The sequence below is a fragment of the Labeo rohita genome, chromosome 17 (genome assembly GCF_022985175.1).
Source record: "Labeo rohita strain BAU-BD-2019 chromosome 17, IGBB_LRoh.1.0, whole genome shotgun sequence".
NCBI lineage: Eukaryota > Metazoa > Chordata > Actinopteri > Cypriniformes > Cyprinidae > Labeo > Labeo rohita.
In genome coordinates, this window is record NC_066885.1 from 20,785,517 (window position 1) to 20,813,359 (window position 27,843).

General features: G+C 38.5%; 5 protein-coding genes and 1 long non-coding RNA gene across 7 annotated transcripts; 3 read left to right on the plus strand and 3 right to left on the minus strand.

Moving 5' to 3' along the window:
* Positions 1–277: 277 nt before the first annotated feature.
* haus2 (HAUS augmin like complex subunit 2) lies at positions 278–3,244 on the minus strand. The gene is made up of 7 exons (XM_051133540.1): positions 3,194–3,244; positions 2,510–2,615; positions 2,329–2,424; positions 1,935–2,004; positions 1,722–1,854; positions 1,498–1,606; positions 278–713 (listed from the first exon to the last, which is right to left on the minus strand). Exons 2-7 carry the CDS (start codon positions 2,594–2,596, stop codon positions 597–599), a joined length of 612 nt encoding a protein of 203 aa, XP_050989497.1. The 5' UTR covers positions 2,597–2,615; positions 3,194–3,244; the 3' UTR covers positions 278–596.
* A 363-nt stretch (positions 3,245–3,607) lies between these two features.
* Positions 3,608–8,466, plus strand: adprs (ADP-ribosylserine hydrolase). Its single transcript, XM_051133530.1, has 6 exons — positions 3,608–4,090; positions 4,400–4,496; positions 4,576–4,783; positions 5,622–5,809; positions 6,667–6,767; positions 7,929–8,466. The coding sequence occupies exons 1-6, from the start codon at positions 3,916–3,918 to the stop codon at positions 8,303–8,305; spliced, it is 1,146 nt and encodes a 381-aa protein (XP_050989487.1). The 5' UTR covers positions 3,608–3,915; the 3' UTR covers positions 8,306–8,466.
* Positions 8,467–8,867: 401 nt separating this feature from the next.
* On the plus strand, positions 8,868–11,334 carry LOC127179796 (serine/threonine-protein kinase pim-1). Its single transcript, XM_051133522.1, has 6 exons — positions 8,868–9,296; positions 9,787–10,002; positions 10,150–10,295; positions 10,403–10,781; positions 10,923–11,099; positions 11,216–11,334. Exons 1-6 carry the CDS (start codon positions 8,948–8,950, stop codon positions 11,320–11,322), a joined length of 1,374 nt encoding a protein of 457 aa, XP_050989479.1. The 5' UTR covers positions 8,868–8,947; the 3' UTR covers positions 11,323–11,334.
* Positions 11,335–12,724: 1,390 nt separating this feature from the next.
* On the minus strand, positions 12,725–15,975 carry LOC127179807 (uncharacterized). 2 transcript variants are annotated; one of them, XR_007829558.1, is made up of 3 exons: positions 15,840–15,975; positions 15,574–15,680; positions 12,725–12,860 (listed from the first exon to the last, which is right to left on the minus strand). It is a non-coding gene; the product is annotated as an uncharacterized LOC127179807 (long non-coding RNA). The 2 variants fall into 2 exon arrangements; XR_007829557.1 differs by having other exon boundaries at positions 12,728–12,860; positions 15,596–15,680.
* On the plus strand, positions 15,080–18,180 carry cinp (cyclin-dependent kinase 2 interacting protein). The gene is made up of 4 exons (XM_051133535.1): positions 15,080–15,509; positions 15,614–15,746; positions 15,830–15,959; positions 17,721–18,180. The coding sequence occupies exons 1-4, from the start codon at positions 15,343–15,345 to the stop codon at positions 17,921–17,923; spliced, it is 633 nt and encodes a 210-aa protein (XP_050989492.1). The 5' UTR covers positions 15,080–15,342; the 3' UTR covers positions 17,924–18,180.
* Positions 18,181–18,294: 114 nt separating this feature from the next.
* Positions 18,295–27,475, minus strand: znf839 (zinc finger protein 839). The gene is made up of 7 exons (XM_051133515.1): positions 26,401–27,475; positions 24,672–25,559; positions 24,396–24,578; positions 22,359–22,451; positions 21,962–22,108; positions 21,740–21,874; positions 18,295–19,661 (listed from the first exon to the last, which is right to left on the minus strand). The coding sequence occupies exons 1-7, from the start codon at positions 27,223–27,225 to the stop codon at positions 18,990–18,992; spliced, it is 2,943 nt and encodes a 980-aa protein (XP_050989472.1). The 5' UTR covers positions 27,226–27,475; the 3' UTR covers positions 18,295–18,989.
* Between the last annotated feature and the right edge of the window lie 368 nt (positions 27,476–27,843).

A 27,843-nucleotide genomic window follows, 5' to 3' on the forward strand; every position in this document is an offset into this window, starting at 1 on the left:
CTAGTGTTTTCATAATTAAGATAATACATTAAAATAATATAAGACACACCTATTTGTAATATCAAGCAACAAAACCAGTTGTTTTGTACAGCTAAAAATAGCTGGATTAGAATAGCTGCTCTTACAGGAAAAATAAGGTGGATATTTAGGCATCAGTGAAAGGAAAGTACAGGTAGGGCACAAACCATAAATACACAATGTTGGTTAACAACAATGAAACCCTCTGATTTTTTATTTCAAATGGAGAACATTTATTTATTATTCACATAAACACACTAAAGAAAAAAAAACTTCACAAAATACGTCTTAATGTATTTACATATTGCTGCAGTATATAATCCATGAAGTAAAAAATCAAATCAGTTTTCTCTAATGTGTCAAAGATAGTTGTCAGCAACCAATAAGTACACAAAATAGAGACAAATGAACCAAAATATGAATGTTACATAGTTTGAACATACAGTATACAGAATACAAAACTGTAAAAATGTATACTAAATCAGTCAGCAAACTTGTAATTAGTTCTTTTTATTAATTTAATATCCACTAGTATCCTGAACAAAAGGTGCCATTATATTTAAATATTCTGGATTTTTTTATGAACTGGACATGTCTTTAATGTCGGTTTGTAGATGGTGTCGTTGCTTAAGAACTTGCTTGTAAAGGTTCTCGACTTCAGTGACCTGAGCCAGCAGTTGAGTTCTGGCATTGCTCTGATGGGGAGGAGCAACAGAAATAAGAGTTAGAATATGCATTTACATGACAGGTTTGCTAGAATAAAAGTAAAATCACATACAGACAAAGCAGTTTCAAAGGATAACACATATTTAGTACTGACCTGAATAAGATATTTCACATAAAAAAAACACATACAGTCCACAAGAAAAACATATAGTTGAATTTATAAAAAATGACCCCGTTCAAAAGTTTACATACGCTTGATTCTTAATACTGTGTTGTTACCTGAATGATCCACAGCTGTGATTTTTGTTTAGTGATAGTTGTTCATGAGTGTCCTAAACTGTTAAACTGCACACTGTTTATCATAAAAAAAAATGTTTCGGGTCCCACAAATTCTTTGGTTTTTCAGCATTTTTGTGTATTTGAACCCTTTACAACAATGACTGTATGATTTTGAGATCCATTTTGTCCCACTAAGGACAACTGAGGGACTCATATGCAACTATTACAGAAGGTTTAAATGCTCACTGATGCTCCAGAAGGAAAAACAATGCATTAAAAGCCAGGGGGTGTAAACTTTTGAACAATGAAGATGTGCACATTATTTGACTAAATATCATATCAACAGCTGTGGATCACTGAGGTAACAACACAGTATTAAGAATCAAGTGTGTGTAAACTTACTAAATAAAAAATAACATGCATTTTGTATGATCAATCTTATTTTGGTAAAATAATGAACATTTTGCAGATTACACAAGGTGTATATAAACTTTTGACCTCAACTGTGTATACAGTTTATACATACACACTTACCAAATTACTCAGGTAACTGTCTGTGGTTGGAATTGCTTGAACCATCTTAATTTTCACTTCCAAGTTCTGAATGAACTCCACCACCATCCCCATGAGCTCTACCACATATCTATACACAAAGTCGTAAACAGTAATCAATACTGTTAGCAATTAAATACAAAAAATACAATTTAAAACATCAAATAAAAACACTTTTATAGAGTGGCATATTAAATGCATCTGACCTGTGAAGATCCGCCTGAATGGGCAGGTTCTGCTGACACAGTGGCTTTGTGAGTCTCTCTCGTAGGACTGTCTGTTCTCGCAACACTTCCTGAAGGTGGGAAGTGAACTGTTGCAAGGAAGCAAACCTTTGACCTTAGAACGAAACAGTCATTAAAGTCTTTAGTACACAAATTCGGCAAAAAAAAGTGCATGATTCCATTTGCAACACTTACTGAGGTAATGAGTGTGAGTGACATCTGCGCCGTCTCTTTCTAGCTTCAGCAGCTCTAAATCTAAATTAGTCTTGAATGAGTGGATGACAGAAAAGAAAATCATGTCAAGTTATGGTTCATAAAAAAATGAAAATTCCTTCATTATTTACTCACCCTCAAGTTGATGGTAGCCATTGACTTTCTTGACCATACTATAGATGTCAACATCTACCGTCAACTGTTTGGTTACCAGCATTCTACAAAATATTTTCTTTCTTTTCAACAGAAGAAACTCATACAAGTTTGGAACAGCTTGAGGGTGGGTAAATGATGACAGGATTTTCATGTTTGGGTGAACTATTCCTTTAAGGTTTGTAAATTAATTTAAATAAAAAATATTAAGTTTGTTTTCAACCTGATCGAGATCATGTTTAATTCTGTTCAGCTGCTCAGCTTCAAGTAAAGATGAGGAAAAGACTTCTGAATCCCGTGGGAGAGCATCAAGCTCCTCCTATATGATCCATAACACAAATGCATGACATTATCCACCATAACAGTTTATAATCTACCTCAAAATTAACCATATGTTAGTTTACCTGTGTCATGATGCCTGATGTTACACATCTGGCTAAAATCTTAGCAGCAGGTGTAACTGTATAAGTAATGGGGTCCCAGGGATTCATAACAAGGGTGTTTCCAGACCTGATGGCAATTAAACAAACAGTGGAGCCTACGAAATTAGGGTGTTTATTCATCTATAGGCATTTTCATGTAAGGGCTTGATTTTGTTTATTAAAGGCACATATATATATATACATATATATATATATATATATATATATATATACATATATATATATACACATAGGTCCCACGGAGCCCTTTAAGAGGAAACAGTGGTATAATGGTTAAAAACTTTAAGTGTGAATTAAATATATATATATATCAATGGGGTACGGTTGGCCAACAACACTTCTGTTTTCCAGAGAAACTTTCGGTCGCAACAGAATTGAAATATATGTATATATGTATAATATATGTTAGTTTCCATGGGAACCAAAAGTGTTGCAAACAAAGACAAAAACTATCAAATATGACTTTAAAAAGTGCTCCTTAGTCCACGGTTGGAGACATTAAATTGAATCTCAACATGTTTTAACTCTCTTAAAGCATTTTACTCAGTAATTTAGTTGTTGCTCTTAGCTGCTGTTATATTAATATAAATGCTATACTGACGTTTTGCTGCGTGACTGTTTTTCAAGGCGTCCAGTATTACTTACCGTTCTTGAATGAGATGTCCTCGATCCGTCTGATTTTGACAAATAAAACGTCTGTTGTTATTTCAATCTGCCGCCTCTTTCCTTCTTGAACACTAGCACAACTACGCAAACGTGTTAAAATATATGTAGATATCGAGAATATATGCATATATTCGTCTGAATACCTCAATAATACGCATATGATATACAGATCACAGAAAGTGTGGCGTGACGCGCAATGTAACTCCCAACGTTGCGCTACATTCTCAGGTCCGCAGATTCACAAATACCCACAAAGAACAATAATTCTACACTATAGTTGAGTTATGACCAAACAACAAATTATATATAAATGATCTATGACGGTCTTATATGCATGATTTAAATCATTTCTGAATTTAGAATTTGTTGAATCTGTAAGCGTATAAAAGCAGATTAGTTCAACAGCTGCGCGCCATTGCTGTTTGCACAGATCTGCGCAGCGATTCTGTCATTAAACAACGAAATAAAAGCATTAAAATAGAAACAGGTATAGCAACTTTAGCGAATCGATCGAAATTATTATATCTGTGAATATTTTCATGAATCGTGATGCGTATATATTTGACATGCTGCGGTAAGAAGCGGGTCACACAATGACAACAGTCCTCCAGCATAACAAACCCCAGATGTCACTGTGCTAGATCCGTCTGAATCGATTTCCCGAGTCCAGCTTGTGTTTACATTAATATACAGCGAGAGAAATGTCTGCTGCGGCGCGTATAGCAGCGCCCGTGATGCTGTCCCGGTTCCGCGGCGCTTTGGTCGGATCGGTGTTGGGTGACTGCATAGGTGGTGAGTTTGAAGGCGCTGTGGATGTACCTTTAGATCGAGTCCTTCAGCATCTCAGCGCTCTGGATGATGATACACGGGGCGAAGGTGAGCATTTCTATATTTTACGATTAGATTATACAATGAACATGTTTACTTAAGTTTGTATGTAATCTTTTGAGATTACTATAGTATTACCGTGTCAGAAGGCCATGTCAGTCTTATCAGTCTGAAATATTACACTTTTGCATGTGTTGCAAGTCTGTTAATTTTTCCTCGAATGAATGTACTATATTTGGTTTCAATAATATTTATTCTTTAATATTATGAGGGGAGTTCATTGTACCAGGCAGTTTTTTTCACTATACAAAAATGCCACACCTCACTTTTTAATTAAACATTTTTTGAACATCCCAGGAATTCTTCAGTACAGTGATGACACGGCCATGATGCGTTGCGTTGCGGAATCACTCCTCACCAGGATGCCGTTTGATGAACATGACATGGCTCGAAGGTATGTTATCACTGGAAATAGCTAAAAGAGTTATTTTAAGCAAGTATTCGATTTTTCTGCTCATCTTACTTGATTTTAGATTTGCAAAGGAGTTTAACTTTGCTCCGGGGCGAGGTTACGGCTCAGGTGTCATACAGGTACTGCGGAAGCTTGCTTCTCCCCATCTGAAGGATGTCTTCCAGCCGGCACAGGTTCAGTTTGGCGGTCGCGGTTCTTTCGGGAATGGAGGTGCCATGAGAGCGGCACCCTTTGCCCTGGCCTTCAGAAGTCGCGCTGATGTCTGCAAGGTAATCGGCCACCTGACTGTCGAATCTAAGCTTTTAGACTTACTGAAGTGAGATTTGGTCAGTTACATGGATGCATGGCCATAATGGCGATACTCGGATGTAAACAACAGCATGGATTGCACGGTTAATGCACTACTGAATATGTTGTTCTGATAATTTATGCTGTCTGGACCATGGAGAAAAATTGTGGAAGCTGCTAAATCATATAGAGAAGGACTTAGTAAGTAGGAAAGGGTGCAGTATTTTGACAAACTAAAGTTAATTGGTGGTAAAGATACATACAAACAGTATTAATCAAGATATTAGTTTAATATTTTACCTACATGACTGGAAATGATAACAACACACAAATGTTGTCAAGATTCTTTCTCTGGAAATTCTGGTTTAGTTTGGGCAACCACAAACGCCTTTTGTTCCTCAGACACTCTTTTTACACTCTTCTCCTTGATTTGTTATAACTTTTGGCAGTCTATAGAACTCCAAATGTTTTTTCCGGTCGACTAGTAAAGCCCAAAACATGACAATAATTGACCATTTTCAGCAGGAGTAATCAACAAAATATCATTCATTCATTCAGTTCAGTGGCACTGTTTACATATTTAAACATATTAAACATATTTAAATTAATCAATTATTATTAATATATTTCATAAACAAAATGCAGAATGCAAAAATATCTTAATGTATATTGGTTGGAAGGGGGGCTTTGAATGTTGTGCTTGACAGTAGGGGCTCTTCGAATGAGAGAGGTTGAGAACCACTGTTTAAATTCTTAATTTGAAAGGCTAATTTGGACTGTCCCAGGCTAACATTCTGTCCTTCTATTTGCTTTTGGCAGTACTCACGGCTTGGCGCTATGTTGACACACTCATGCTCTTTGGGCTACAATGGGGCGGCATTGCAGGCCCTTGCTGTCCATCTGTCTCTCCAAGGCGCTTTGGCTCTGCCAAAAGAATTCATCAACAAACTGATATCAGAAATGGAAGAGATGGAAAAAGATGAAACAGCCCAGCATGATGCTAAAGCGTAAGTGAAGTCATGGATAGAACAAATTTCAGCTGTATGTTTCTTAAAGGGATAGTTTACTTAAAAATTAAACTCACCCTCATGTCATTAGATGTCATCAGCTATATAATTTATAAACCCAAGCCAGCACAGGAGAATACATCATTATTTTTCTCATTATGCTAACTGTTCATCATAATTTCAAAGTAAAAGCTCAAAACCACTTACACATTTTGATGTCCACATATTCAAGAAATTACAGTAGCTGTAGCATTTCTGTCGTAAAGAAAAATGAAAGATTAAGTGGATATTTGAATTAAATGTTGTCTAGTCAATATTAAACAGGCTGGCCAGGCCATTGGTGCCCTCTGCAGTTATTTGTTGTAATGCGTAATGTACATTAGCTCATTTGTTTAAAACATTATGTATTTTAACAGTTTTGTTTAATAAAACAATATGATTTCTTGATTTTGATACTTTATTTGAACTAATTACTATTGTCCAATTGTTATTATATATATATTTTAAGTAATTTTAAAGGCTATTGTTCGCTTAGGTCTATTTTTATTAATTATCAGAATAATCGACAGATTACTTGTTTACCAAAGTAATTATTTCTGACAGCTCTAATAAATACTATAATGGTATATAAATAATACTAAAATAACACTGTCCTAATGACTTCGAACCCCACTGACTTTTATTTTATGGACCAAAAAAAAAAAAAACATATTTTACAAAATGTCATCTTTTTAGTCCCATAGAAGATAGGACAGTAAATTCTGACTGATTTTTTTATTTTTGGGTGAACAGTCCATTTAAGAAGAGTTATTATAGTACTGTCTATGGATTATAAGCTACTGTGTTTTATTCCACAGACTCAATTTATCAGAGTTCCCATATTGCTCTCGATTGCACAGAGTGAAAGAACTTATGGACAGAAACAGCGTGAGCATTGAGGAGGTCATATCTGAACTGGGTTAGTATCAATTACTATTGATTTGCATTAATCTGTTCATTCATAAAGGCATTTTGCTGCTTTTTGTGAAGTTCACAATAGTGGCTGGGCAGTTTGACCAAAAATCTGTATCACCGTTTGTCTGTAGAGTCTGGCGGGTTTCACAGTTTATCACAGTTTTTTCCCTGACTGTGCCTTTATATGAATCTATTATTTATAAGAATGCATGAAACAATTGCAGAACCTCTGCATTTCAATCAGCGTTGCCAAGTTTTCACAACAAAACCCGCCCAATTGTAACTCATAACTAGCCCATAACTAGGGGTAAAATACATGTTTTTTGGTGGGTTCCCCTGGTGAAATTCACATTCCAGGGGATAAATATCACTTTATTAGGGTTGCTTAAACCCACAGACATGATGAACAGCCCACGGCAAGAGTGTTAAAGTAGCCCAGTTCTGTGGGAAATCCGTGGACTTGACTATACTGATTTTATTCATGACCCAAAACAATGTGTAGTTTTTGATGTAAATTAGCAAAGCATAAAAACAGAATGGTCTGACCTTATCTTTGTGATATTATGATACTTAAAACATAAGTGCATGCAACAAAAACAGCAGGCAGGCTGAATGAGAATGCAGATTCACTCACTGACAGTAGGTGGCACTTATGGAACAGCAGCGATACAGCATTTTCTTGGTTATTGCTGTAAACAAAGCAGTGCTGTGCTTTTAAATACTACATTAATAGGCATTACATGGAGAAAATACCAACTAAACTTTTCTGAAGACAGTCAGTTCCTTTCAGAAAGACAATTATATAAACCCCCACCCCCAATTCAGTATTTAGGATTTTCTTTCAGTATTTCACGCATGCTAAACAGTGATTTTGATCTGCCTGCTACAGTATTTTCTCCTCTTTGCGTTCGTCTTCATCATCTCTGACTTTTGTTAATGGCCATTTACAGTTGTTTTTTTGACCAGTTAAAGAATTAGTTTTGTGTTATTAATAGTTCTAAAAGTTTTCCAACCATTTGTCATAAGTGTATGCAGTCAACAGGGATCCCCTCCCAATTCATGACCATGTCTACTTTGCTTAGCCACTTGTACCAGTATTCAAACCGGTTTACTGTTTGAACCAGTATATCGCTCAGCACTAGCTGACACTCTTTCTTTGTATCAGGGAATGGCATCGCTGCCTTACAGTCTGTGCCCACCGCTATCTTCTGCGTGCTGCATTGTTTGGAGCCCCGGGCTGGATTGCCAGAGAAATTCCGAGGACTGGAGAGGACAATAGCCTACAGCTTGGCTCTGGGTGGTGACACTGACACCATTGCTTGCATGGCAGGGGCAATCGCAGGGGCTCACTATGGCATTGACTCCATTCCCCAGAGCTGGCAGAAGAGCTGCGAAGGGGTGGAGGAGGCAGATGATTTAGCGAGACGTTTGTACGATCTTTACTGCCTTCCACAGTCTGAAGAGGACAGGGGGACATCAAGCTACGAGAACAATCAACCGCACACACACACCAGTGATCAGCACACTACAAAAACTGACTGACCCACGACACGGCCATATGCAACATGCCGGCACACATAAGTGAAACGTTACCTGGCACACAGTGTCAAATGCACTTGCTAATATACCATCATCTATGTTTATAAAAATGTGAAACTTCTTGTGGAAAATGTTTACAATAAAAAGAACAAAATGGTACCATTTTATTGGTAATAATCTTGTTGTGTCCTTTTTTTTTCCACATTTAACACATTTTTTTCTAATTTAATTATAATTTAATTGTATAATTACAATAAAAGATACGCTTTAAAACAGAAATAATAAATAAAAGGTTAAAGTATAGGCTTGGTGAGCAGAAGAGACTCCTTTAAAAACATTAAAAATCTTTTGGTAGTGTATGTATGAGAAAATTATTTTTAAATACATTTTATTTGTATTATTATTTTTTAACTGTGTACTTAAATGTAGTATTTATCATTAGATACTTTTTATTGTTATTGTTTAAACGTTCTAGGTTAGAATCTCCAGCTCTCAGCTCAGTCCGACATCATAATGAGTTTTAGAACGTTGGTCGGGACTATAAAAGCAAGAAACTCACCTGTTCACTTTGTGGCGAGTTACGGAGTAGTTATCATCAGCGGTTTTTACAGTTGTTGATAGCGTTTTTAGCGTGTGTTGTTGAAAATGGGACAGCGAGTTTCTCGCAGAAAAAAGGTGGAGGAAGGTGGTAACGACTGTGTGAACGGGGTCAATCCCCGTACACCAGTTACACCCACCGACCACAAGGCGGAGGTCCATCCTCGTCTCGACGAGACGCCTGTGGATATCGGTGAGGTAGCCGGAGGAGGCGGACAGGAGAAAGGGCGAGAGAAAACGAAGAAAAAGAGGCTGAAAAAGAGGAGGTTCGGGAGGTTTGCCTCTCTTTTCTGTTGTTTTCCTCGCCAAAAATCCACCAGAGCTGAGGATGAGCCGGTGGAGCAGGGTGAGGTGGACCAGGACGCTGAAGACGGACCATCCAGGAGGTGTTCTGATGGTAAATTACATGTTTTCACCACAAGTACATCAAAACAAAAAGTCTTAATCATTTCCATACAATATTTAAAAAACACACATTACAAAAATTGCTTTCTTATACTTTATTTGTCGTAATATACAGTTGAGGTCAAAAGTTTACATACACCTTGTAGAATCTCCAAAATGTTAATTATTTCACCAAAATAAGAGGGATCATAGAAAATGCGTTATTTTTTTTATTTAGTACTGACCTGAATAAGATATTTCGCATGATAGACGTTGTCCACAAGAGAAAATAATAGTTGAATTAGTTGAATTTATAAAAATGACTGTTCAAAAGTTTACATACGGTTGATTCTTAATACTGTTACTTGAATGATCCACAGGTGTGTTTTTTTCTGTGTAGTGATAGTTATTTAAAAGTACCCCTAAATGAAGAAATAATATGAGTATGCAGTATTTAGTTGATATTATTAAAACAAGCTTTTGGATGATATTCTTCTCTTTAGATCAGATTTCTCTACAGGACATTGTCTGTACTGTAGAGGACAATGATCATCAGGACCCTCCTTCCAGCGGTCCAGGAGTCGACGCCAATGCCGTGGACCAGCAAATGGGGGGCGACGACCCTCAAGATCTGAACAGTCCAGTTTGTCCGTCAGCAGGTGTGAGTGCATCACATCTGCTGAGACAGCTGGACGGTAATGAGATCACGAGGATCAAAGGTAAGTTTACTATCAAAATCCAAAGTGTAATAATTCTATGATAATTAGAAGCCATGCTAAAATAGTTTTAGAATAAGCATGTCGCTGCAGAACACAGAACACAGCTGGATTAAATAATAAAAATTAAAAATAATTCTGTTTTAACAGACCACATTTGCTGGAAATACGCCATTGGCAAAAAGATGGGGGAAGGTGGATTCGGCTCCGTCTTTGAGGGGGCCCGGTGCAAAGACGGCCTTCCGGTGGCTGTGAAAATCACAGCCAAGACGGAGAACATGCCGTACATCAGCCTTGTAAGTAGACTGCACTCTCTGTTTCATCTTCTCTCAGTCACTAAATCCTTATTTGAGAAACCACTTCCATCTGTCCATCAAAAAAAAAAAAACTGTTGTTTGTCTAGCCTGACCATCCCAGACCAGTGCCTTTAGAGGTGGCCCTAACAATCAAGGCCAATCAAGGCCCCAGTTGTGACCACATCATAGAGCTGCTGGACTGGCAGGACCATCTAGACCAGTACATCATGGTCCTAGAGCGGCCCTCACCCTGCGTCGACATGGACGTGTTTTGGCAGTACCACGGTGACCTCTTTAGTGAGGACTTGGCGCGTCATTTCATGCGGCAGGTGATTGACGCCGCCACCGTGTGTTGCTCCCGGGGGGTGTTCCACCGGGACATCAAAATGCCAAATCTCCTTGTCAACACGGAGACAATGGAGGTCAAATTGATCGATTTTGGGTGTGGAGACCTCCTGAAAAGCTCTGCTTACAACACCTATGCTGGTATGTGTTCTTTCAAACATGTAGTTTGGGACTTAAACTCTAGTGACTAGTTACACCATGTCTTAATCAGAATTGTTCACATTGTGATGTTAAAATTAAAGCCATTTCATTCAGAGTAACGTGACAAACTCTTGCCTTCAGGGACAGCACAGTACTGCCCTCCCGAGTACTATGAGAAGGGCGAGTACTACGGGAAAGAGGCAACGGTGTGGTCGCTCGGCGTGCTGCTGTTCGCCATGATCACCAGCCTTTTCCCGGACAGCAGCGACATCAGCTTGATGGACGCCGATGTCTGGTTCCAACCAGGCTACTCGTATGGTGAGATAATCATTACAGCAGAGAAGGATGATAAAATAGAAAAAATAGGGGTTATCACAGAAAATTTTCTAAGTTTCTTAATTTTCTAAGGTTATCTTTTCCATCTTTCTACACAGAGTGCTGTCATTTCATTCGAGGATGCCTGCAGAGCAACCCAAAAAAGAGGTTTCCTCTGGAGGAGTTGCTGATCCAAGACTGGTTCGAGGTACTAAGTCTAAGATAAGCTAACATGTGATCATTTGTTGCCTCTTTGTTGGTTTGGTTTGATTCTCTCAGCATGGACACCAGCTTCCTTTTGTTACTCTTCAAGACCTGCTCCAACAGTATAGTCAATGCTCATACATTGTGTTTCAGGTCCACCTGTAAGTCTTGGAAAAGAGGGTCAGCCCTGCGTCTGGCGGGCTGACATGAGTGGCCCCTCCATCCCTCCAGCCCTAGCGTCTTGCGGGGCTGGCAAGCCTTGGTTGCGTCTGGCACCTTGGCTTGTGGCAGTAGTTCTTGCGTCTTGCGGAACTACTCGCCTAGGGATGTGTACATATTGTAAATAGTTAGTTTAGTTTTAGTTAGTTCCACCATCCCTCCAGCCTTAGCGTCTTGCGGGGCTGGCAAGCCTTGGTAGCGTCTGGCACCTTGGCTTGAGGCAGTAGTTCTTGCGTCTGGCGGAACTATTTGCCTAGGGATGTGTGTTGTACATAGTTCGTTTAGTTTTAGTTCAGTTAGTCCCACATCCCTCCAGCCTTAGCGTCTTGCGGGGCTGGCAAGCCTTGGTAGCGTTTGGCGCCTTGGCTTGAGGCAGTAGTTTTAGCGTCTTGCGGAACTACTCGCCTAGGGATGTGTGTGTTTTTTTTAGTTTGTTTAGTTTTAGTTAAGTTAGTCCCACATCCCTCCAGCTTTAGCGTCTTGCGGGGCTGGCAAGCCTTGGAAGCGTCTTGCGCCTTGGCTTGAGGCAGTAGTTCTTGCGTCTTGCGGAACTACTCGCCTAGGGATGTGTATTTTTTTTAGTTTCTTAGGTTTAGTTAGTTAAGTACTACACCATCCAATCATATATTTAACAACGGGGTCACTCAGAGCTCCTTCTCAAGCCTGCCCTGGCACCCCAGAGGTTCCTGCCACTGGCCTCCAGGTCCCAGAGATCAGTGTCATCAGAGGTTGCAATCATGACCTCAGCCACAGAACTCCCTTTCTTGGCTGACTTGGGCCCAGAGACCCTGTCAGGACCACTTGAGAAATCCCTGTGAAGGCCACCACAAAGGTTCTTGTCACTGCTACTCCAGAACCTGCTGAGGCCCCACAGTGGATGAAAGTCTCAGGATGCCCTTCGCTGGTCACAGAGGTCCCTCACATTGACGCTCCAAAAGTTCCTGCCAAAGCAACCGGGTCCCAAAGATCCTGTCAGGGACGCTCCAGAAATCACAGCAAAGGCATTCCTAAAGGTTCCTGAATGCTGAGGTCAAAGAGGTCATGTAACAGGTCCCTGTCCCAGCCTGTTACAGCTCCAGTCAAACCTGACATAACGGACCGGGTCACATTGTAGGACGTCATGTCCACCACAAAGGTTCCTCACATGATGGTGCAGAGGTTCAAGCCACGTCTGCCAAAGAAATTGCAGAAAAGGCTGGTCCAGTTTCCTGTCTTAGTCTCAGTCAGAGCTGGTGTCCAAGGCTGCTGCAATCCCAGAGCTCCTCTCTCAACCTCACTGGTCCCCTGAGGTTCCTGCTAATGACGCTCCTAGGGGTGGTTCCTCTATATTGCACCTGTGTGCTACATTAAAAACACAATGTGAAAATAAACAAAACATGGAAAAGTGTTATTCATCACTTTGTTGAATGTTCATTTGAATAATAAACTCGTTAAGTAAGTAATACCAGGTAAGTAACTCAGAGTGGGGTTACACTACACTAGTGTGGCCCTCAGTTTACTATTTGAAGCCCAAAGAATTAGCATGTAATTTGAAAAAAAATAAATGGCTCCCTCAACTTCAAAAATTATTTAAAAATCATCCTACATCGCTGCAGAAGTACTGACCCAGTCTTTGCAAAGTGAGCGTGCAAAGAAGATCAAACACCCTTAGCGAAAAAGGTAAAACAACGATATAGGACGATTTTGAAGTTGAGGGAGAAAATATGGTCTGAGTTTTTCGACATACCCTAACTGTCTTGAGCCAGAATACACAGAGTTCAGGCAGAGCAAGACAAGACGAGAGTTTGACATTAAAAAGTATATAAATTGTATTATCTTTATGAAAATAACCGATCGTTTCACCAGATAAGACCCTTCTTCCTCGGTTGGGATCGTTTACAACCGCATTTGGGATTGTTTGAAACCGCATTTAAACTACATTTTGGCAATTCAAACTCGGGGCACCATAACAGTCCATTAAATGGGGAAAATCCTGAAATGTTTTCCTCAAAAGACTGAAGAAAGAACGACATGAACATCTTGGATGACAAGGGGGGTGAGTACATTATCTGTAAATTGTTATTCTGGAAGTGGACTTCTTCTTTAACCAGTCTTTCTACTATTCTGCTTCAATGCTGTTAATGAATCCAGTTTTGCACTAATTTGGGTTAATGTTTCAACTGGCTACAATTTCAAATAAAGTTTATTTCTTACATAAACTGTTTCTGAATTTATTGCAAATACAAAATCTATAAATGACAGAAATAGCCTGTCCAACCATCAAGCTACCATTTTTACAGAACTGTACAATACAGTATAACAATGTGCCTTCAGGATAAAGTGGTTGTTTTTAGCGTTTCATTCTAAACGTCTTTCTACAGTGCATTAACATACATTTTAATTTTAGAGAAATGTAGATAAAGAGACTGCAAGAAAACAACAGGCATCTTAAGACTTAATGTTAAAGCTTTAACCCTCAGAAGGAAGTATAAAGGTCTGCACAGTAAATAGCTTCTGTGCAGTAAATGCCTTTAATGCAAACGTAAAGGGGTGCTAGACTGAATGTAATTCGTCAAACAGATTCTCTAATGCTGGGGAACATCTTTGATTGGTCACATCTTCATCATCATATCTTCAAATTATAAACATCAGTAACACTAATGACAGACAAGGCTGTGAATGTCCTGAGAGACAGTGCAAAATAATTTTTACTTTTATGGATGTGAGATTTTAATTTGAAACCAAAACTCAAAAGAGACTCTTCAAGTAGAAGTCTGCAAAGCTATACTATGAGTAGGGCTGTTCGATTCCGAACATTTTGGAATGATGTGTACTTCAATGGTTTGCTTTGTGCAAAATTAACAAACTGTAGGCTACACTGAAACAAAATCACCAGAACAACAACACTGATATAAGAGCTCGTGGTTTATCTGTCAAATCAGATGCGCTTTCGGCGTTTTCTTTCAGAATTATCACAGAATTTTATTTAAGATGGAAACAGAATCAAGAACCTCGATCATGCCATGATCTATTCTGTTTCATTTTAAGGCCGTTTCACCCTACGTAACTTTTGAATCGTTTTTGAGTAGGTACATTAAAACAATCTATTCGAAAGAACCTTTTCGTGGAAACGAATCAGATTTCTAATCACTATTAGCGAGCAAGGCCTCATCCTCAAACTCAGACGTGCTCAGTACCGACTCTTCATTCAGTTTATTTTCGTGAATCGATGTTCAGCGACGTTTGATGACAACAGCCGAGATATGCAGCCTTGCGTTTGAGAGGCGCCCATAGATAAGCTTTGCTGAACTGAAAACGGCTATGAATGGAGAGTCGATTCCCCTTGATGGGATCGATTCCAAACTTTGGAACCGACTCTCGATTCCTGGGAGTCGATTCTTTTTGGAATCGACTCCCAGCCCTATATGAGTGCAACTATGAAACATCAAAACTAGGACTGTACACACTAATGATCAAAATTCAAAAAAGCAAAAAGTGTAGAACACCAAAAGCTGACTGCTGACAGAAGCCCCCTCAGTCATCCATGTAATGACACATCTGTTTCATTAGGTGGCACTAACAGGCTTTGCAATTGTCATAGTATGAAACAGCAGAAGTAGAGCGAGAGTCGAAGAAACACGTGAGCTTGTGATGAACTAAAATATTTGTGAAGGAATGGAATAAATGACATCTATACAGCTTTTTGGGAAGAAATATGTACATTTGCAAATAGGTCAGTTGTTCTTAATTAAGTTGCGGGATGAGAAAAAGCGCAACAACCTAATTCAGCTGTTGTTATTACACTGTGCACATAAACATTAAAGTAAGCACTATTAAATCCACAATGTCGGAGTGCACAACCCCAGGAAAAAAGGGCAATTTGACTGGAAGTGCTAGGAAATTAAAGGACGATGCTGCGGACTGGCATAATCTCATCCTGAAATGGGAGCGATTAAATGACGAGGGATCCACGATTGCCACTAAAATTGTTAATCTGGGACTGAGCAAAAAGTAAGTTTAATATATAAATATAAATTATACTGTATAGTAAAATTAGTACAATTCTAACGCGTACATTTATTAATTTGTGCCTGTACCTCCACGTCTGTTCCCAGATCAGATATTGAGGCTGATGTTGTGATGGAAGGAGGCGGTTTGGCAGCTGGAGACTTTTCAGAGAATCTGAAACAGAGCAACCAAGAACTTGAGGAAGAATGTGTGAAGTTACAAGATGTTGTGCATAAAATGGTACAGAGCAAGCATTAGCATATACTCGATTTTTGTTAGCTTAACATTTTTATCTAACGTTAGTCTAAATTGTTTCGCCAAAGGCAAACATACTGTCAAAGATGGAGAAGATGGTCCATGCTGAGCGCGGGATCTGTGAGTTAGAAGCGTTCCAGTTTGGAGAGAAAGGAAGAGCAGCACCGCTGTTTCACACGTGGTCCACACAGCAGTTCGGTAAGAGACAGAAATGATCAATTATATCCAAAGTCCCCGACTATCCCATTTTCTGTTAATGTTAATTTGATCTGTGATTGGTATGTCTAAATTGATTTGGTACTATGAATATGAATACTTCCTAATTTAAGCATTCATCTGCTTTCCCTGAAGATGTGACCCTTTTAAGAATTAGTTCAGCCACGAAATGAAACATTGCTGCAAATTTACACACACTCAGGCCATTTGATGTAAATTAGTTTGTTTCTTAATTTTAACAGATTTGGAGAATTTTGGCATTACTTGCTCAACAATAGTTATCTCAGAATGGGAGTCGAAACAGCTGATAAAAATACTTTTCACTACTCATTTCAGAAGACATTAATTAATCGTCTGGACTTTTGTGGATTGTTATTTTATTATCAGCTGTTCAGACTCTGATTCTGATGGCACCCATTCACTGCAAAGGATCCATTAATGAGCAAGTGATGTAATGCTAAATCTCTCCAAATCTGTTCCAATGGCCTGATGGTGATACATAAATGTATTACATCCATAATAAGTATAATTATACAGTTTAAGTCTTATTTTTTTAGTACTGACCTGAATAAGATATTTCACTTAAAGACATATATATTGTCCACCAGAGAAAATAGTTGAATTTATAAAAATGACCCTGTTCAAAAGTTTACATACACTTGATTCTTAATACTGTGTTGTTCCCTGAATGATCCACAGCTGTGTTTTTAGTGATAGTTGTTCATGAGTCCCTTGTTTGTCCTGAACAGTTAAACTGCCTGCTGTTCTTCAGAAAAATCCTTCAGGTCCCACAAATTCTTTGGTTTTTCAGCATTTTTATGTATATGAACCGTTTCCAGCATTGAATGTATGATTTTGAGATCAATCGTTTCACACTGAGGACAACTGAGGGACTCATATGCAATTATTACAGAAGGTTCAAACACTCATTGATGCTCCAGAAGGAAACATGTAGCATTAAAGGTGAAGAGGTGAAAACTTTTGAACAGAATGAAGATGTGTACATTTTTCTTATTTTGCCTAAATATCTGATTTTTTTTTTTATGTAGTACTGCCCTTCAGAAATTACAGAAGATAGTTTTTGTTTCCCAGAAGACAAAATAAGTTACATTTACCCTGATCTTAAAATTCAAAAGGTTTTCGCCCTCTGGCTTTTAATGCATTGTTTGAACCTTCTGTAATAGTTGCATGAGTCTCTCAGTTGTTCTCAGTGTGAAAAGATGGATCTCAAAATCATACAGTCATTGTTAGAAAGGGTTCAAATACACAAAAATGCTAAAAAAAAAAAAAAAAAAAAAAAAACAGAATCTGTGGGACCTGAAGGATTTTTCTGAAGAACAGCGGGCAGTTTAACTGATCAGGACAAACAAAGGACTCCTGAACAACTTTCAGTAAACAACACAGTATTAAGAATCAAGTGTATGTACATTTTTGAACAGGATGATTTTTATAAATTCAACCATTATTTTCTCTTTTGGACTATATGTAAACATCTTTTATGTGAAATAACTTATTCAGGTCAGTACTTAATAAAAAATAACATGCATTTCCCTCTTATTTTGGTAAAATAATTAACATGTTGCAGATTCTGCAAGGTGTATGTAAACTTTTTGACTTCACCTGTATATTATTTTCCAATAACTGGTACCTAAAATACACGAAAGCCTCAATAAAAATGTTTTAAATGTCATTATCCCATAATCACTCATGTCCTGTGTTATTGACCTTTGTTTCTTTTGACAGTTGAAGTATCTTCCAAGCTTTATGAGTCATACAAACAGGAGTTTGCACTGAAGACGACTATATTACAAGAACTGGCCCACACTGCCAATGCTGATCTTTCCATGGTCTACCTGTCATCGTGGTTGTATCAACCCTACATTGAGGACAGTGGGAAACTGCTACTAGAGAGTTTGCTATTGGAAACAGGTCACAGACCTTTGTGATTCAGTCTGGAGTCTATGCATAAGGACTTTGTAAACAAATTCAAAGCATATCACAACATTACTTGAAAATATGCTGTTTTTTATACTGTATAACTTCCTTGTACCATACAAAGTCTTAACTCCATAAACTCACTCACAAAAGTTTTAATGTCATATTTGAACATGTCCCTTTGTATTAAAAATGCTGAGATGTTTCAAAAACACAGTAAACCAGATATTATATAAAAAGTAATAAAATAGTGCAACAACTTTTCAAATGACTTTTGCACTAGACAAACTACTAAATAACAAAAACAATGGAACATCTGAGGCTGCAGGCTAAGATTATAAGCACCTCAAGTCTTCGCCGTTTGTTTTACAAATCTAGAGCATTTTTTTTTTTTTTTTTTTTTTTACTGTTTGGAGTGGCCAGGTATCAAAACTGAAACATCCTCTATACAAGACATCTTAAAATACCATGTTTTAAGGTCAAACCTTCAGGGATCGACCATTTTTCAGTCTAAGGGTTCATTTTCAAACAAAAAATGTTTGAATAAATAAAATGCCATGGGGTACCAATTGAAACTGTATTATAACTACAGCCTGCCTTTCTAACATAAAGGAACGGTTATGTACAGGTTTCACTGGATGGCCAACTAAGTGGACACAGTAATCACAAAAGTCTTACCACAGCTTTTACTGAACCTTGCTGGAGTCCATAACTTGGTTTTGGCAGATAGTATTTTCTTTTCTCCCATCTGTGCATGTTGTGAAAGAATCAGTTTCCAGCAATCCCTCCACAATTTAGTGTGTTGTCACAAGTATTTCCCACCATGTCATCACGCAGCTACATAGTCACGGACTCCAAAACCAAGTTAAGATATGCCAACATAAGTGAACGTCCTCTAAAATTTGAAATGAACAATGACTTCGTTTTGTATAAACAGAAAAAACACTAATATATAATAATACTGTTTTTATACAAATTTACAAAGAATGCAATAAAAGTTCATTGAAAAAACACCATGACACAGATAGAACGTATGTATGGTGTGAATAATGGACAGGAAGTGAGGATGTGACTCCGTTAGGTCTTTCGTTCAGTTTCAATGCCTAGCAGGGCATGAACGGTCTCTAAAGGAACGCCTTCAGGTGCCTCGATGTGCATCATGGTGCCATCGGGCCCGTTGACGATGACTATGCCTTTAGCGGCTAACTCTTCTGCGCTCTGCATGACAAGCCCCTCAGCTGTCTGGATAATAACTGGAGATTCTTGTTGGACCACCTGACTGACCTCGGGATCTTCAACAGCATCAGTCTGACCGTCTTGAATCTCTTGTTGAGCAGGTTCTTGCGAGTTCTTTAACTCTGAGTCTGTGCTCAGAGCTTCTTCTAGCTGTTGCATCTGATCGACGATATCGACTACGACTGTGCTGTTGTTGTTCAGAACCTTGGAGATCTCTGGATCTTCTGCGGTTTTTGTGGCTTCTGAATCCGAAGAAGGCACTTCCGTCTCCATGGGTTCTTCCTCTGTCCTCTCCGGGATGACGCTTTCAGCGATCTCTGTAGCATCTTCGGAGGTTAGATCTACAGAAGTCAAGTTCTCCAGTCTGGTCAGCACCACCTGAGGCTTCCGCAGCATAGAGCCATCAACACTCTCGTCCTTCTGGATGCCATTCTGATTGACTTGATAGCCGTTGGTTTCTTCGTTGCAGTTTTCTATTTTGAACCTTTTCGCAGGAGGCAGCATTTTGGCATTCTAAGAATTACATGAGGAGAAAATATTATTACTGTATTCACTAAACTGTTTTGTTCACATAAAATTATGATGAATAGAGCTCACAACTCTGGAAGCCTGTTTCCACCACTGAATAAAAAAAAAAATTGTATAAAAAAAAAAAAAAAAAAGTTATTGCAACTTGTAATCTCACAATTCTGACTTTTTTTTCCTCAGAATTGCATGATACAAACTCGCAATTCTCAGAAATAAAGGCACAATTGCGTGACAAACTTGCAATTCTGTGAATATCAATCTTTTTTTCTCCTCAGAACTGGACATTATAACTCGCAATTGCGAGGAAAAAAAGTCAGAAATATGAGTTATATCTCGCAATTCTGACTTTATTTCACACAATTTTGAGTTTATATCCTTAAATGTGACTTTACAACTTGCATTGTGCGTTTATATCTCACAGTTCTGAGAAAAAAAGGTCAGAATTGCGAGATGTAAACGCGAAATTGTGAGAAAAGTCAGAATTGTGAGATAAAAAGTTGCGATTAACTTTATTTTTTATTCAGTGGCGGAAACGGGCTTCCATACACAATGGCTCTAAATGGAGTGGTAATTAATATGATCTAGATAAATGAAAGGTTGCAGTTTCAAAACCCAAAAGGAGCAAATCATGATAAAATTAGTAAGAGTGTCTAAAAATCAAAAGTCCATTGAAATTTTAAGAGTGTAATAAACTAAACAGGACTGTCAAGGTTAACTTAAAATACTCAAAGTTTGTGGTCAGTAAGAGTGCAGACAAGAATACTTTCATTCAGCAAGGACAGATTAAATTGATCAAAATTAACAATAAAGATGCAAAAGTGTTAACAATGTTACAAAACATTTCATTTAAAGCACAAAAGTCTTCAGCTAATAAGACAAAATGTTTCTTCAGCAGCAAATCAGAATGATTAGAATGATTTCTGAAAGATCATGTGACACTGAAGATGTGAGTAATGGCTGCTAAAATCAGTTTTGCATCACAGGAATGAATTACATTCTAAATTGTACTTAAATAGAAAAGAGCTACTTCAGACTGCATTGAAGTTGTTTACATCGAGAATGAAAATTTCCTGATAATTTACTCGCCCCCATGTCATCCAAGATGTTCATGTCTTTCTTTCTTCAGTCACAAACAAAAGTATTTTTGAGGAAAACATTCCAGGATTTTTCTCCATATGGTGGACTTCAATGGGGATCAGTGAGCCGAAGGTCCAAACTGCTGTTTCAATGCAGCTACAAAGGACTCTACACAATCCCAACTGAGGAATAATGGTCTTATCTAGTGAAACGATAGGTCATTTTCTTAAATTTAAAATTTGTATACTTTTTAACCACAAATGCTCATCTTGCACTAGCTCTGCGTTGCACATGCATGTCTTCACGTGTTATGTAATCACATTGAAAAAATCATGAGCGGTTCTTCGTCTGTGTACTTCATTTAAAAAAGTTAGGGTAGGGCGAAAAACTCCCATCTCATTTTCTCCTCCTAACCCTAACTTCTAAATGATCCGACATTGTTGTTTTACCTTTTTTTGTGAAGGATGTTTGACTTTATTTGCATGTTTGCTTTGTAAACACTGGGTTGATATTTCCATCTACGTCACACATGAGTGATTATGGAATGCATGAAGTCAAACTACTGCGAGACGAGCATTTTGGTTAAAAATTATATACATTTGTTTTTTTGGTTTTTTTAGAAAATGACCAGTCGTGTCACTACGTAAGACCCTTATTTCTCATTTGGGACCGTTTATAGCCCTTTGAAGCAGCAAATTTGGACCTTTATCCCATTGATCCCCATTAAAGTCCACTATATGGAAAAAAAAAATCCTGGATTGTTTCCTCAAAAACCTGAATTTCTTTTCAACTGAAAGAAACACATGAGCATCTTTGAAGACATGAGGGGTGAGTAAGTTATTAGAAAATGTTCATTCTAGAAGTGAACTATTCCTTTAAATGACTAACTACTAAATAGAATTATATAATTCTGATATTGCAGCTGAGCAATGTGTGCTACTTGCATAAAGGAGTCTTCACTGGAATGATATTTGCTCAGAACGTACCTCAATACTCCGTAGGCTCTTGGTGGCCTGATTTGCTCGTGGTTCAGACTGATTTGTCTTTTGACTTTGTTGTCCTTCAGAGGAAGTTAGGAGTTTTAGTGCATTGGGATCAGTTATACCCAAAGATTGTAAAACCTGGAATTACCAAAAAAAAAAAAAAAAAGTTACATACTCAGGTTTGATCACAAAGCTTTAGTGGCTACATGTCTTGCGTTTACTTACTCCCATGTTGTTGACCTCTATAGCTGGCCGGGAGGCTGGTGAAGTGTGCAAATATTCCAGGGCCATCTTCTTCACCTGGCTGTGTAGTTCTTCAAATTCATGGTACACGCTCGGGAACTGTTGCTTTGATGGGTAGCCCTTTTCCACCTATAGGAACAAGTACAATGTAAACATATTTACGATAATTCCAATAGCACTTGAAGGAAGCATGCTCCGGCCCGGAATTTAAAGTGCAATGTGAGTGCAGGCCAGCAAGGGAGTGGGGACAATCGTGCTCAGGCTCAGTTCAAGTCAACCGTGCCTAGTGTGAGTACACCCTAACACACACTGTGAGAAATGGACACGACTAGACAAAACTGTAAAAAAATATATCCCATTTTAGAATGTGTAAACATACCTTCATCAGCACAAACTCCCATACAGTCATGACTCTGGCCAGACGTGGAAGAACAATCTCCATGAGATCTTCATCATCATACTGTTTAATAAACTGAAGAAAGATGAAAGATATTAAGTACTTGCTGTTAGTATCAGTGATTTAATTAACTGCACTGCTGGGATTGTTTCTGCGGTAATGAGAATATTTACCACCACATTATAACATATTTTTGTAATAACAGTTTTCATTTAATTGATTAAAGTAAGAAATGACCTTCAGCCCAATACATTTCAGGTTCACGGTCTGGGGTAGGTGATATGCAAGTAAAATAGTTGGGGGAAACAAACATTTAATTATTTTAAATAATATTTCATTTATTTTTAATCGATTATTAACAATTACTTATTACAATTTATATTAAAAATCATTGAAAAAAAAATAATTTAGATTCAAAAGTGTCAGTTCTAACTAAAAACACAGTGAGATTTTAAATTATCAGTCTACACCAGGGTCAGAAATGAACTTTTCCATTAAGGGGCCATATTTGCTCCCTTGAAATGATTTCCAGGGGCATATTTTACATATCTTAGGGCAATTTATAAAAACCATATGTTGTCTTTAATGTGAAATACTTAAATTTACCCAATTACTTTAATCATTTAAACTGCTGTCAATAACAATAGACTGTTTAAAATAGTATCTAAATTATACATGTAAAAAACAGGAGCTCATAGGGCTGCAATATTATGACAAAAATCATTATTTTAGATGTGTGTTCAAATTAGGCGTTTTCAGCATGGACTAATCTAAGTGCCTCTGATTGGCTAATGTGTTTAATAAACGTGTTTGATTGGTTATAAGGTTCAACGCTGCACAAAACGGCACATAAAAGCAATCTGATACAGCCTGAGCAAATCGGAAAATAATTTCATGAATTGACACTTTTCATTAATTTTCACATTTCATTTATAATTGCAACAGCCTTAATATATTGTTTAATTGTGCAGGGGCATTTTTTGCCCCCTTGTCTTGAATTTAAGGGCCATGTTTGTTCATTTTAGTGCCATTTTGGCCACAAGCCCTTGTTAATTTCTGACCTTGGTCCACACAGACTATGATTTAAAATCTAATATAAACCTGGACATAAATTATAGGATTTTTAAAAATTTGTACAAAAAAAAAAAAAAAAAAAAAAAAAACAACACTTTTCAGATTCAGCACCATTTCTATGTCAATTATAAGATAAGCAAAATTGTAATACCGACCATGTCATTTTATTTGACCACCAAAACGACAACTAAAGCTCAAAGAGATAGTCACCGAAAAATTTAAATTCTGTCATTAATTACTCACCCTCAAGTCGATCCGAACCCGAAAGACCTTCGTTCATCTTTGGAGCACAAATTAAGATATTTTTGATGAAATCCAAGAGCTTTCTCACCTGCAACTGACAGGTTCAAGGCCCAGAAAGGTAGTATAGACATAGTCCATGTAACATCAGTGGTTCAACCTTAATGACTTTATTCAACAATTTCTTATTCATTCACGAAAGTATCACAACGTACAACCAGAATGTACTGTGCCTTGTTTACAAGCAGAGGAATGCACACAAATGTGTTGTTACTTTTGTGAATGTGCAATGAAGACTGACAAAGAAAAGGAGAAATTATTAAATAAATTCTTTTATTTTTGTTTTCTTTGTGTTCTCATAGCTTCATAACATTTTGGTTGAACCACTGATGTCACACAAACTACTTTAATGATGTCCTTACTACCTTTCTGGGCCTTGAACATGTCAGTTGCACTGCCGTCTATGCAGAGTCAGAAAGCTCTCGGATTTCATCAAAAATATCTAAATTTGTGTTCTGAAGCTGAACGAAGGTCTTACAGGTTTGGAAAGACATGAGAGTGAGTAATTAATTTGGCTTGTATCACTACAAGAAGTCACTATAACAAATCATTTTTGTGAAACCATACATGATCCCATAACTGAATAGTAAATGTCTGAATAGCACACATACTAACCAAACAGAAGTATAGCAAACCATATCTTACTTCTTTTAGTCGATTCCTCTGTCTTTGTGCTTGCTGCTCCAAGCTCATTCCTCTGGGGTACTTGGGTGGCCGTCCTGGTCGTCCTCTTTTAGGTGGCCGCCCGGGCCTCCTAGGACGACCAGGCCGTCCTGGTCCCCTGGGCCGCCCAGGTCTCCTAGGTTCTACCTTCCCAATTTCTTGAACCTGAAATATTTTATATGCAATTATCTGATCAATCAGATCCATTTTATAATGATCTGAAAACTAAAATCAAGCAAGCAAAACAAGTCATCTTACTTTTTGAGTGTTGAGTGTTTTAACTTGACTAGTATCGGTGACTTCCGTTCCCGAAGGTTGTTCGTCTCTAGTTTTGGAGAGGTCTTCTGCTTGAGGTGGTGTTGGGTTCTTATCATGTGTGGGATTTAGTTTATAGTGTCTGTTCAAACCGGCAACACCAATATACGATTTCTCACAGGTATCACATTTAAAGGCTTTGTCACGGAGGTTGAGTGTCACGTCGGAGGTCTTCTTCTTGCCTTCCTCACCTTCCTCATCCTCCACACTTATCTCAGAGTAGTCATCTGAATCTGACTGGTGGCTTTCCGCCAAGTCCTCGTTCTTAATGAACTTGTAGTCTTTCACCTTGTGCTTAGGTGGTCTGGACACCCGACCAGATCTGGTCTGGATTTTCTGAGGTTTCTTCTGGCGATTTTTAACTTTCTGCGTCTCCTTTTCAACGGCTGGAGTAGCAGTTTTTGTTTCTACAGTAATGACTTTGGATGGAATTGTTACCTTGGCTGGAGGTGATGAAACTTTCGGAGACGGCACTAGGATCTTTGGGGGAGGAACTATTGGCTTGGCTGGTGGACTCTTGACTGTGGCGGGTGCAGGGACGTGTACCTTGCTAATGGGGACAGAAATGGTGCTAACAACAGGAGCTGGTTTCTGAAGGAGAAGCTGAATAGGAGGATCGTTTGGGTTTTGTAAGAAATATTGCTGCTGTCCAGGCACAGGGGTGATGTGGATGATCTGTGGGGTGCTTAATGTTCCTACGGTTGAAACCTTCACCAGCGGCTGACTGGCTGACAGATTCTGCGGCTGTAAAATTGTTATTGGAGTTGCCTGCCGTTGTTTATTATCTTGCTTCAGAGGTGCCTGAACTTGAATTTGGATGGGCTCAGCTGCCTAAATAATTCAAGGTGTGCAAAAAAAACAACATTAACTTTGTAGATAAATAGGTAAATAATTTGCTATTACAGTCAAAGCTAAAATCAGCTAATGCATATACAGATTATCTGCCTGAAAGCATGCAGGATACTAAACAAATGTTAAAAGGATGCGTTTGGCATAATAATACTGTAAAATGAAAAAACTGGTTTCTTTTTAAAAAAAAAAAAAAAAAAAAACAGTTTGTTGTGACCATAGTTAAGATATATGATCAATAATACTTGACAATTTGTTTAATTTCTTTATGTATAGTGTCCTACAGAAGCAAATAGTCATGGAAGAACATGCACAAATGGAAGAAAATCTGTTCAGAACAGATGGAAATGCTTCTGGAAGAAAGGAGGACGTATGGAAAGAAATCTGTGCAGAAGAAATGAACTACAAAAGGAATGGAAGAAGTACAGAAGAAAATACTTGTGGAAGAAAGAACATACAAAACAAAATACATAAGGAAATGTGTGTAATAGGGAAGGAATTACTTAAGTAAGAAAAAACTGTAGAGAAGAAAAAGGTACAAAGGGAAGAGAGGAAACAGAAGAAAACGTGGGAAAAGCAAGTAAGTACAGAAGGAAGTATCTCCAGAAGGAAGCACACATGGAAGCAAGTACAGAGAGAAGGAAAGAAAATGCAGAAAAAAGTACAGAAGAAAGAGGCAAATGCTTAACATTAACAAGTTAACATACGCGCATGAAGTAGGTTGAGGAAAAAAGAAAGAGAAAACCCTTCATTGCCATTCTGCCCTGTAAAAATGCGAACTGTCTCGTAATACAATTACTGTAACTTAAAGACACTATGATACCTTCTGGGTGGTCGTGTGGGCTCCATTCTGCGACTGCTGCAGCGCGACTTGTTTGGCGACGCTCTGCAGCTGCTGCGACGCGTTCTGCACGATACTGACCGGCTGCGGCTGGATCGCTGTCGCCAACTGCAAGTTACTGGAGTCCAGCGCAATGTAGGACGTCGGCTGCGTCGTGACAGTCCTCTGCAATATTTTTGGGGTCGTTGTATGACTTGTAGCCGGCTCGGCCTGGGCAATGACCTGTGCTTTACTCACTATAACCTGCTGCACGTCCACAATAGGGGAAGTGGAGGGTTTCACAACTGTCTCAGTACCTGCCACATGGACCAATTGTTGTTTCGCCAATTGCTCGATTAACTGCTGCTGCTCCTCGGCCGATAACCCTGAGCTCTCCACAAAGCTGCCGTCGGGCTGCACGTAAATGATGGTGGTCGTCGGTGCAAGAGCGTTTAAGACTTCACCGCTTACAGTGGTGCATTCAGCAGTCATACCTGCCTCTGCGGTGGCGTGAACGTAAGACGTTATGATATTCGGATCAGTTATCACTTCACCGCTCACGATTTGCCCGATCACCTCCTGGGTAACATTACCGTCCACAACTCTGACATCCACCGCCGACTCGGTGTGCATTAACTCGGCGAGGCCTTGATCAACGCCCCCTTCTGCGGCGGACGGCGTCTTGCTTGCGTCTTCTTGATTATTTCCCGCTTCGGCTGCGGTTTGTGTCGTCTCGGGCTGCGGGAGAGACCCGCTCGCGTCGAGGTTTTCCATTTTCGCTGCTGCAGATTTGGACGCTGAATTATTATCGTCTTCATTGTCCGCCATTTTGTTTACAGGAGCAAAACTTGTTAGCTGACGTAGGAATCCTCACAAGAGCGCGAGAAGCGGCAGTTTGCTTGCAGACGATTAATGCTCAAGATGTGAGTAATATTTGTGGGATTGATTCAAGGCCCGGTGGAAAACATTTCGAATGTGGAAAACTGTTATAATCTACAGACGCTCGCGAAGGTAACGGTAGCCAGGCAATTGGTTTTCCCGTCCATGCCACCAATGACGATAGCACGGAGGATGGGTAACAACAAAATACGTCATTTCCGCTTTTAGCGCGCCGTTCTCTCGTTTTTTTTTAATAAGGGCTCTTTTCACACGGGTAACGTTTATACTGTCCTGCTGCATTCACAAACTATTTTTATAAATTTAAGGAAGAAAAAACATTGTTTAGGTGTGAACACACTCCTCAAGGAAAATGTTATTTTATTTGGTCGAAAAGTCTATTATTATAAAAAATGTATATTTACTGATGAAAAAACACAATTTGAGTTAAAAAGTACTACATTGTGAGACATATTTTTAAAAATTCTTGTATTTTTCTGGTTAATTCCTATCACTTTGACATTTCATAACATGTCATGTACGAAAACTTCTGTATTATTCTGTCATTGT